This window comes from Bidens hawaiensis, unplaced genomic scaffold (genome assembly GCF_021521415.1).
Source record: "Bidens hawaiensis isolate Kalapana, Puna unplaced genomic scaffold, B.hawaiensis_p1.1 tig00000780_1, whole genome shotgun sequence".
Lineage (NCBI taxonomy): Eukaryota > Viridiplantae > Streptophyta > Magnoliopsida > Asterales > Asteraceae > Bidens > Bidens hawaiensis.
In genome coordinates, this window is record NW_027491045.1 from 42,974 (window position 1) to 53,158 (window position 10,185).

The following is a 10,185-nucleotide window of genomic DNA, read 5'->3' on the forward strand; positions in this document are numbered from 1 at the left end:
ACGAGCACTTTACACATCTAAATAAAATTAATAAATCTTATCAAGCTTCATTTTCTTAAATCTTAGGACAAATGTTCATGTTTTTACAATACATTTTTTTAAATAGTATGAAAGAAAATTTTGAATATATTTGATATATATGTTGCAAATTTTTCAAAATTATATTGGTGCTTGCATGTAAAGCATTATATTCCATTATTCCTTATCAATTCGTATTTGTTTTTATATAAAATGGAAATTTCCTGGGTACTTTGTTGAATTTTTCAAAGTTTTTGTGTGAAGGAAAAAGAAGATAAAACCGAGCAGGACCCAAAGATTATGTGATTGTGGATACAAGTTGATGTATTGACTTTCAAGTCTTCCATGCCAGTAATTAAGTATCTATTCATTTTCTTTATCTACAAATGAACTAGTTTTGTTCATCTCAAGAACATGTCACTTCGTTATAAGAATCCATCTTTATATTTCATTGAGTTGTGCTGTTGCATAATGGGGAATCAATGGGGTTGGGGGCTCCATTTTGTTTTTGTAACTATTTTTTTGGTTGCAACCACAAGTGCATGTTTGGGTGCTCGAAATACCACGGTTAATATCATCATCTTTTTAGTATTGTTACACAATAAATTACATTAACTTCATGTTTTTCATCATATGTGGTACACATGGTGAAACATGAAAAAGATACATTTCATAAGTCGTGAAACAAGAAAAAATTATAACTCATATGTCGTTTACTTTGTACAATAAATTAATTTACATATTAAATGAGACCTTAAAATGATGATTTACCAATTTGAAATGTTTCTTTGTATACAACATTTGTAGCACATGCCACATTTAATGTGAAGACAACTATCGGACCTGCAATCTATTACCAAATCGTGCATGTCACATTGCATCACATATTTCGTTCTGATTTGATCTACAAACAATTATCGAATACGTATGAGTCATTTTAAATAATGATGACTTTGGTTCACGTCAAAACTACTTTAATATATACACATCTTTAAATGTATTTATTATTACATATCAACACTATAATTTTATCTTATATGTTTGTTCAAAAAGTATACAACTTGGGGAGGAAAATTGCCTCAAAGGTCTGTGGAGGACCTTGCAATATTTGTAGTAGTTCGGTTTTATCAACGTCAAGGAAGCCTTTAGATTTATTATATGTTATGCTAAGCTACACACAATTTCGACCATAAGAAGTATTTTGATAATCACAATATATTGTACCTTTTTTTCATTTATTTTTTTACATTCAATCTTATTCCATTTTTTCAAATAATGGACCTTATTTATTTTTTATCATTTGACAAATCCAGTATAATACACTCGTTCAAAAACTACTATACACTACATATCTTAAGAGTTAGTTTTACGAGCAGTTTGCACATCTAAATCAATTTGATAGAAAATATCAAGCTTCATTTTCTTAAATCTTAGGGCAAATGTTCATGTTTTTACAAAACATTTTTTTTAAATAGACTTAGTTTAAAAAGTATGAAAGAAAAAATTAAATATATTTGATATGCTTTAAACTATCTGACAAGTTTCTCAAAAAATATTAGTGCTTGTATGTAAAGCATTATATTCCTTTTATCAATTCATATTTTCTTTATAAAAATGATAAAGCCGAGCAGGACCCAAAGATTATGTGATTGTGGACACAAGTTGCCGTATATTGACTTCCAAGTCTTCCATGCCAATAATTAAGTTTCTATTCATTTTCTGGATCTACAAATGAACTACTTTTGTTCATCTCAAGAACCCGTCACTTCGTTATAAGAATCCATCTTTATATTTCACTGAGTTGTGTTGTTGAATAATGGGGAATCAATGGGGTTGGGTGTTTCAATTTGTTTCTATAACTATTTTTTTGGTTGCAAGTACATGTTTGGGTGCTCGAAATACCACAGTAGCTTGCTTTGAACATGAGCGACTAGCTCTTCTCAAGTTCAAACATGATGTCGTCAAAGATGTCTCTCATATGTTGTCATCATGGGTTGGTAATCATTGCTGCCAATGGGAAAGAGTAACGTGTGATGGTGTCACCGGACATGTTGAAAGTCTTCATCTTAGAGGTGATGGTGATGGTGATGGATACTTAGCAAAAAGTTGAGCACTTCTTTAGGAGAGTTGAGGCATCTAGAATACTTGGACTTGAGTTTGAATGATTTTCAAAGATGTGCGATCCCTGAGTTTATTGGATCCTTGAAACAGTTGACTTACCTCAATCTCTCGGGTACATAATTTTTCTGGTATTATTCCTCGTCACATGGGAAACCTTTCTGATTTAAAGATTCTTGATCTCAGTTTAAACCAATATCTGATCGCGCATGATATGACTTGGATTTATGGCCTTTCCTCACTTGAGCATCTTGACTTAAGTTATGCGAATCTTACTGGAGCAAAAAACCTCGACATGGTGTTTTACATGATTCCTTGGTTAAAAGAGTTAAGCTTATCAAGATGTGGTCTTTCCAATGTCGACCTTGGTCCTCTTCGTAATTCGAGTACATCACTTTCTAACATCAAACATCTGGATCTTAGAGATAATTATTTCCAAGGTCAACTTCCTCCCTTTATTCAGAACATGACGTCCTTAAAATTCCTTGATCTTTCATCATTTAATTTCAGTTCGACGTGGAATTTTGCTAACTTTCTAAGCATGATCCCCTCTATACTAGAGCTTCATTTGGTGGGTTGTAACATTAAAGAGACACATCTATCTCATACTCTTCATAATCACACTACCCTTTCTAACATACAACACTTAGATCTAACTGGTAACGAGTTAACATGTCCCATCCCAACATTCCCACGGAAAACTTACTAAACTTTACCTTTCCTCTAATAACTTTAACTGTTCAATTCCGGAATCTCTAGGAAATTTAAGATTGTTGCAAATACTAGATCTATCATACAACAAGTTAACGGGTCCCATTCCGGCGTCACTTGGGAAACTTACCGAACTTCATCTTTCTTATAATTACTTGAACGGTTCAATTCCGGAATCCTTTGGAAGATTAGCTGCTTTAACAACTTTGTGTCTAGATAATAATAATTTAAGTGGGACTATTCCGGTTTCATTTGGAAAACTCTTTAAACTCCGTTTTCTTGATATCTCTTATAATTCTTTGGAAGGAGTAGTTTATGAATCACATTTGGCTAACCTTTATATGCTGAAGTACTTTGCAGTAGGTTCTAACAGTAAGTTAACATTCAATGTCTCACGTGAATGGTTGCCTCCGTTCCAATTAATTACAGTTGATCTTAGTTCTTGCAAGATTGAAAACGGATTTCCACAGTGGCTTCGAAATCAGAGGAACCTTAATGAATTAGACTTGTCTAATACAACCATTTCAGGACCTCTACCCACATGGTTGGGAAATATGCCAATCATTCCTGTCTTAAATCTAGCCCACAACAACCTCAGCGGACCTTTGACCAACCTTCCTAGCGGGATACCTTATATTGTTAATGATGGTGGGGACTTTTATAGACAAAAGCTATTTCTTCAAAATAACAATTTCAATGAGTCCATTCCAAGATCCTTGTGCACGAGGACATATTTAGAATGTCTTGATCTTTCCAGAAACAGGTTAATCGGGAAAATTCCCAAATGTTTTAAGAATCTGCAATATCTAAGTTTCATGAAATTAAGCTCAAATGAGTTAAGTGGTGTCATTTCAAGTTTTATAGGGCGCATTTCATCATTGGAATGGTTAAACTTGAGTGATAATAACTTTTCTGGTGAGCTTCCTATAGAAATTTGGAATTTAAGGGGGTTATACGTCTTAGATTTGGGTGATAATGCATTTTGTGGAAAAATACCGGAATGGATCGGAGAAAAAAATAAGAAATTGTGGGTTTTCAGGTTACACAACAATAACTTCGCCGGTGAAATTCCTCGATCTCTATGCACAAATTTATACCTTGGAGTATTGGATGTTGCACACAACAACTTAACAGGATCAATCCCCCATTGTCTAGGAAAATTTAGTGGCATGGTTAACAACTATGGCATTTTTGACTTTGGTAATGGTTTCGAGGAGGATTTGACCCAGGTAATGAAAGGAATTTCTCTTGATTACACAACGACATGGTCAATTGTCACTAACATGGACCTTTCAATCAATAACCTTGTCGGAGAAATACCTGTAGAGTTAACTGCACTTTCCGCATTGATAGGTCTCAATTTGTCCAATAATCATCTTAGCGGAGGCATTCCAGACAACATTGGAAACATGACAGCGTTAAATTCTCTTGATTTCTCAGGAAACAACTTGGGTGGACCCATTCCTCAAAGCATTACAGCTTTGACTTTTTTAAGTCATTTGAATTTGTCGAACAACAACTTGTCGGGCCGAATTCCAACAGGAAAACTATTGCAGACTCTCATCGATCCATCAATATATAGCGGGAACAAAGGTCTTTGTGGAGCTCCATTGCCAAAGAATTGCTCCAATCATGAAGATCCGACGGCAATTTCCATGAATAAACATGAGGCAGCTTTGGAGCCCAACAAGGTATGGTTGTACCTGGATATAACGTCTGGTTTTGCAACAGGGTTTTGGGGTGTTATCATAGTTTTGATGTTGAAGAAGCAGTGGAGACAAGCTTTTCATGTTTGCAGTGGAAACCATGGACAAGATACACGTTGCAGTCGTGGTAAGAGTTAATAAGATGAAGAGGCAAAAGGCGCATAGATCCACTTGAATGCAAGTAATTCAGACACACGCACACACATATTATTATTATTATTATACTTGTTCATATTAATACTGCTTTTTGGATTTTATTTTTTTTTTCTTGGGAGATGATATATTCACTAGTATTCTCTATTCATACAAAACAATACAATGTAATGTAATAAGTTATTTTTCAGAAATAAATCGATCAACCGTCTAAAAGAATTCAGAGCAGAAAATATATGCTCCTATTAATCGGATCCGTTACATGACCCTACGATTGTTATCTCAAGAAGCCTCAAAGTAAGTTTGGGTTCAACAATAAGTTTTTAAACCTAAATTTGAGTCATTTACATGTCTTTCAACCCCATATCATCATCATCATCATCATCATCATCATCATCATCGTACTCAGTATATCCCGCCAATAGCAAAGCTATGGTAGGGTCTGAGGAGGGTAAGATGTAGACAGCGTTACCTCTACCCCATAGGGATAGAGAGGCTGCTTCCGGTGAGACCCCCGGCTCGATTGTAGTTTTGCATCAAGCCTTGGACATAAGACACATAACACTCAACCATCGGGACACCGACCGATTGGTGCATGTACCCTTGTCTTTCGGCTATCAACGCCACCACATGATGCCTGATTAACCTTCCGCCACTTTTAACGTTATTTTCACGAGATTAGTAAAATAACGTCAAAATTAGTGCAATTTTACTTTTGTCCACCCGAGGGTTCACACATATATACATTATATGCGTGCACCGCAAGTAGGGCGTACAGTAAAAACAAGTATTGGAGCCAGATATTGGAGCCAGATGTCAACTATCCCAAAGTGATTGTTTCTAGCCTTTAACCAGTTAAACAAAAGTAATTAACTTCAACCGTCTTCTAGTGTGATTTCACGCCTTAAACAAGACTAATTTTACCTTTTTTTTGTAAACTAAAGCATTAATATGAAAAAAAACAAAATATCAAGATAAAAACAAAGTCTAACAACGAGGTTGAAACCCCGTCTTTATTTTTGTACTTATGTTGCACCAGCAAAAGCATTAACAATGGTTCGAAAATAACCTCTTAGCCCAACAAAAAACACCAGAAAAAGTATAGTAAAAACACAAAATAAATGCGTTAAAATTCAAGGGAAAGTAATGACACAGGCTGTAGAACACCTTTTGATCATTTCGAGCTCCTTCATGACATCTCTCTCCTTTTTATCTCGCGGCCTGGCTGTACACCACCAGATATCCATCTTCTCCAAAACAAGTGCGTACTTCAAAATGCATTTAAGGAAACATATTTCTGAATCATTAGCATGAAAGTTCTTGAAAGTCAAAGTCTTGAGGTGGCGCGATATGCATATTGGTACTGGTGACCAGACCGAATCATTTTCACCAAGTTCTATGCATTGATCAAATCCCTGTACAGTATTTTAGAAAACCTTACATTAATATTATAATCTATAATCTACCTGATATTTTTACAAGCATAACCTTATAAATTGTTGTATTCGGTAAGAGAGACAGGAAAATAAATATTGAACTGAATATAATTGTGACTACAAATTCAGAATTAATATTAGTGTAACTAGAATGAAGGTGATAAACCCTACTGAAACCTGTGGGTGCGCAAACTGAAACAACCGAACTCAATATAAAAACCGACAATTTGGTTTTATTTTGTTCAAAAAGCGATTTTCGGTTGTCTTTTGTTTCGATTTTGCTATCAGCCAAAAACCAAAAAATTCTGAACCAAATTGATCCAAAAAACCCGATTTTAAGTAACTTATAAAAAACTAATAAATGGTGTAAATCACAAATTTTAGTTCCAAATGTGCAACAAAGATTTAGCCTAAATTCATTATTCCGGGCCATCTTCTATTATCGACCCAAAATTTTCAAGCCCAAATGATAAAATCAAAACCAGACAATTTTCAAAAACCCAAATTAAATTTTCAATTTTTGGTTTGAGCCCAAACCCATGCACACCCTACGAGCCATACACTAATAATAACACTAACAACTATAATTAACATATTCTAAAAACAAGGACAATAAAATGTTTGCGGAAAAAAATAATAATAAAAATAAAATAAACCTAACCGGTTTGGTTTTAACCCAAAAACATTTTAACAAGATACTCAACCCGCCCGAACAGCTCTTATCTCTACATGATGTGTTTATTACTTTACCTCAGAGAGATTAATTGATTGTAGAGTTGGACAGAAGTTAAACAAATCCATAAAAGCTCCAAAAGTGTAATCACCGATTTCCATAGTCAAAACCAGATGTGTCAACTTTGGAAACACAGGAAAACGAGCCAACATGCTACCTGCAAATATAAGACACTTTGCATAGCAAAGAAAACAGTCACTAAACAGATGAACATAAAGTAGTTCTAATGTATTCATTAAATTCATAAACTAGCTTGCTTGCTAATTACTAATTAGTATTTACCTCCATAGTGCAGTTAGACACCCTCAAAAACACAACATTCTGTAGCCCTTTAAGTAGATCAACAGCACGACACGCAACTTCTTTTTGTCTCCCGTTTAGAATAGGAATGTGAATGCTTGCTTCAACTAGTGATGGTGCATTACTCAATGAAATCTCATTCGGTAAGTATCCAGTGTACTTCAAATACTTGAGATTTTTGGCATCAATCTTGATCTTACAGCCATTAGGTTCATAAACCGGGATGTCATCGATGGTCAACCTTTTTAAGGTCCAACTAGAAATTGTAAGATTCTTCAAGTTTATACAATCACAATCCAATAAAACCAGGTCTTCTAGAACCAGACAGCTTGCGAAAAACTTTCCTATAGAATCATCATCCGCGAAAGTGACTAGAGATAGATGCAAGGTTTTTAGACACGGGAAAGAAACACGAGGCGGGAATACAAGTACACAGTCCATTTCGATTTTCAAGATAACCAATGATTTGCAATCAAATAAAGATTGAGGAATCACAGATGAGTCATCTGCAAAGATGCAAAGATCAAGCTCCCGAACATTGTACATAATTGCACTAGAAATCCATGAACTTATTCGAGATGAGTTAAAGCAAACACGACATGATAAACGGAACTTTTCGATTTTTGATGTGTCGCGGAACCGGAGGATTCTTTCTACAAAGTTCATGAAGGAAGTTGACTCGGGTGAATGTATATGATCCACCTCACTTGCATATAATAGAGTATCATCAAAATCAAGATTGGGAACTGAAGCCCACAAATTCTTCCATCTTTTGGATACTGCAGAGGTCCTTACAACGTCTTTGGTGGGCAGAAGTGATAGCATGTGATGAAGAACGCCATCAGGTAGACTGCTGATACCATCAATCATACCATCTGCATGTTCAACTTCATGTTGATTGTGGTGTATGTTCTCACTCATGGTTTTAGCCTCTTTTGAGTTCCTAAACATTCAAGAAATTAGTGCCACTTACTAGAACCATAGTCATCAAATGTATTAGGCGCAAAAAAAAAAAAAAAAGCTTGAGTCTAAAAAAAACGCAGTGAAATAAAAAATGGTAATGAAAACCATTGAATTGTTCCTCAAATGAAAAAAAAACAAAACAAGAAACCATCAAACAGAAGTGAACTAAATTAATATAATTAACATGTTGAATCATCATTAAAACAACATGCATCTAACAATCAACAACAAACTAATATACTACGAACTTGCATCATCATTAAAACTTGGTGTCATGTATATGTTGATAAGAATTTGTATTAAAAATATATACACCAAGTTGCATCATCATTAAAACAAAAAGCATCTTCATCATCGTTAATAAAAAGCATGCTTTTAAAAACTATGACTAGAACAACATAAAGCAGATCCTAACACGTGTGCATCATCACAAGATTCCTATACGAACTTATATCACAGTTATACAGAGTTGTAAAAATCTCGCCTAGGCGCCGATAAATCCATGCTTTACCCCAAATCGATGATCGGCCGATGGGATTTCCCCAAATCCCTCCACTTAATCGGTAGTCTCAAAATCGGTCAAAATAAGTCAAAAATCGATCAAAATAAGTCAAAAATCGATCAAAACTAGTCAAAATCAGTAAAAATGGGTCAAAATTGAAAAACTATATAATTTGTGTGTGTAAGTGTGTATGAAAAATTACATATAAAATTCCAATCCGATTAAGCCCATTAATCGGCAGTCTCAAAATCAGTCGAAAATCGATCAAAATTAGTGGAATAATGGAAATCGGTTAAATTTCGGTCAAAATTGATAAAAAAAAAAAGGGTCAAATATTGAACAATTATTTACAACTTTTTTATATTGGAAAATTTACATATAAAATTCCAATCTGATTAATCCATGGACGCCCGACTTAACGCCTGGCGATTCCTAAAAGGCTACAACATTGCATATAATAATCATTATAGTGTATGAATTGCCCTAGATGGATGGAACAGAATTGTGTATTTAACTGCAAGTGACTATAGTAGTATACAGTGATAATATAAGCAGTCAAAAGAGCTCATGAAGAGTGATTAACTTATACTGAAAAAAAAATTATAAAATCATAATGACACGGAGTTTATAAAATGAAATTGTAATAAATTGCTGCAGGTCAATAACCTAATTTCATATATCCATTAGATAACGTATAAACCCTAACTTTACATAACCGGTGAGAAAACAGATTCAGTGTTGTTCATTTCGATTCGTTTAATTTCGCTTAAAATTACTACAAGGAGTGGCCAACAAATTAATCGGAAGGAGTAAAAAAGGTGGAACGAGGTTACTGAATTAATCGATCTACAAAATTAACGCGCAATAATAATAATAATAATAATAATAATAATAATATATATATAGAGAGAGAGAGAGAGAAGAGTAGTCCAACCTGAGGTTTGATCGGAGAAGATGAATGAATTAAGATGGTGGAATCGGCGTACGGAGGAAAGTTGGCATGGAGATTAGAGTGGTGATTGGAATGGAATTTGGGGACACTGATTGGGATTGGCAATAATAATAATAATAATAATAATAATAATAAATCTACCTGCTCTAATAAAAGTAAGATATTATCAATACATATTAATCCGCTATTCATTAAATTAAATAATTAATTAATTAAGTTATATAGATAAAAATATATAGGTATTTATGTTTGTGTAATAAAAATATGTATATCTTTAATAAAATCATATCTGTCTTTTCATTTATTAATTCAATTAATAAACACTTTTTAGTGTAGGAGATTAATGTAAATTAATGTGCGAATTAGATTTTAATAATCCCAGCTTAATGCAGTTGGCCGATAATAATCCCAACTTTGAAAATAGCTGTCACTGGTCCTAACTTTCACTCTATTTGTTTTCATTGGTCCTCCGTTAAAAAAAACTTAACGGCGTTAAGTTTTTTCCAAATTTCAAACTGATATTTTAGGGCTTTTGATCGAAATGAGGATACGAGTCGATTGATGTAAAACTTGTGTCCAAACCATGGTCCAAA

The 10,185-nt window shown here is 34.0% G+C and overlaps 1 protein-coding gene and 1 pseudogene across 3 annotated transcripts; one reads left to right on the top strand and one right to left on the bottom strand.

Annotated features, from left to right (window-relative positions):
* The first annotated feature begins 222 nt into the window (after positions 1-222).
* Positions 223-4,751, top strand: LOC143537520 (uncharacterized; annotated as a pseudogene).
* A 925-nt stretch (positions 4,752-5,676) lies between these two features.
* On the bottom strand, positions 5,677-9,684 carry LOC143537502 (F-box protein At4g22280-like). 3 transcript variants are annotated; one of them, XM_077031267.1, is made up of 4 exons: positions 9,575-9,684; positions 7,158-8,107; positions 6,893-7,048; positions 5,677-6,121 (listed from the first exon to the last, which is right to left on the bottom strand). In XM_077031267.1, exons 2-4 carry the CDS (start codon positions 8,094-8,096, stop codon positions 5,840-5,842), a joined length of 1,377 nt encoding a protein of 458 aa, XP_076887382.1. In that variant the 5' UTR covers positions 8,097-8,107; positions 9,575-9,684; the 3' UTR covers positions 5,677-5,839. The 3 variants fall into 3 exon arrangements, with proteins under 3 accessions (XP_076887382.1, XP_076887376.1, XP_076887380.1); XM_077031261.1 differs by having other exon boundaries at positions 7,158-8,147; XM_077031265.1 differs by having other exon boundaries at positions 5,678-6,121; positions 7,158-8,118.
* Between the last annotated feature and the right edge of the window lie 501 nt (positions 9,685-10,185).

Coding starts and splice junctions, on each gene's coding strand:
- LOC143537502 (XM_077031261.1), bottom strand. CDS start 8,126: ATGTTTAGGAACTCAAAAGAGGCTAAAACCATGAGTGAGAACATACAC. Junction 7,049..7,157: donor TGTCTAACTGCACTATGGAG/GTAAATACTAAT, acceptor TGCTATGCAAAG/TGTCTTATATTTGCAGGTAG. Junction 6,122..6,892: donor AATCAATTAATCTCTCTGAG/GTAAAGTAATAA, acceptor AATACTGTACAG/GGATTTGATCAATGCATAGA.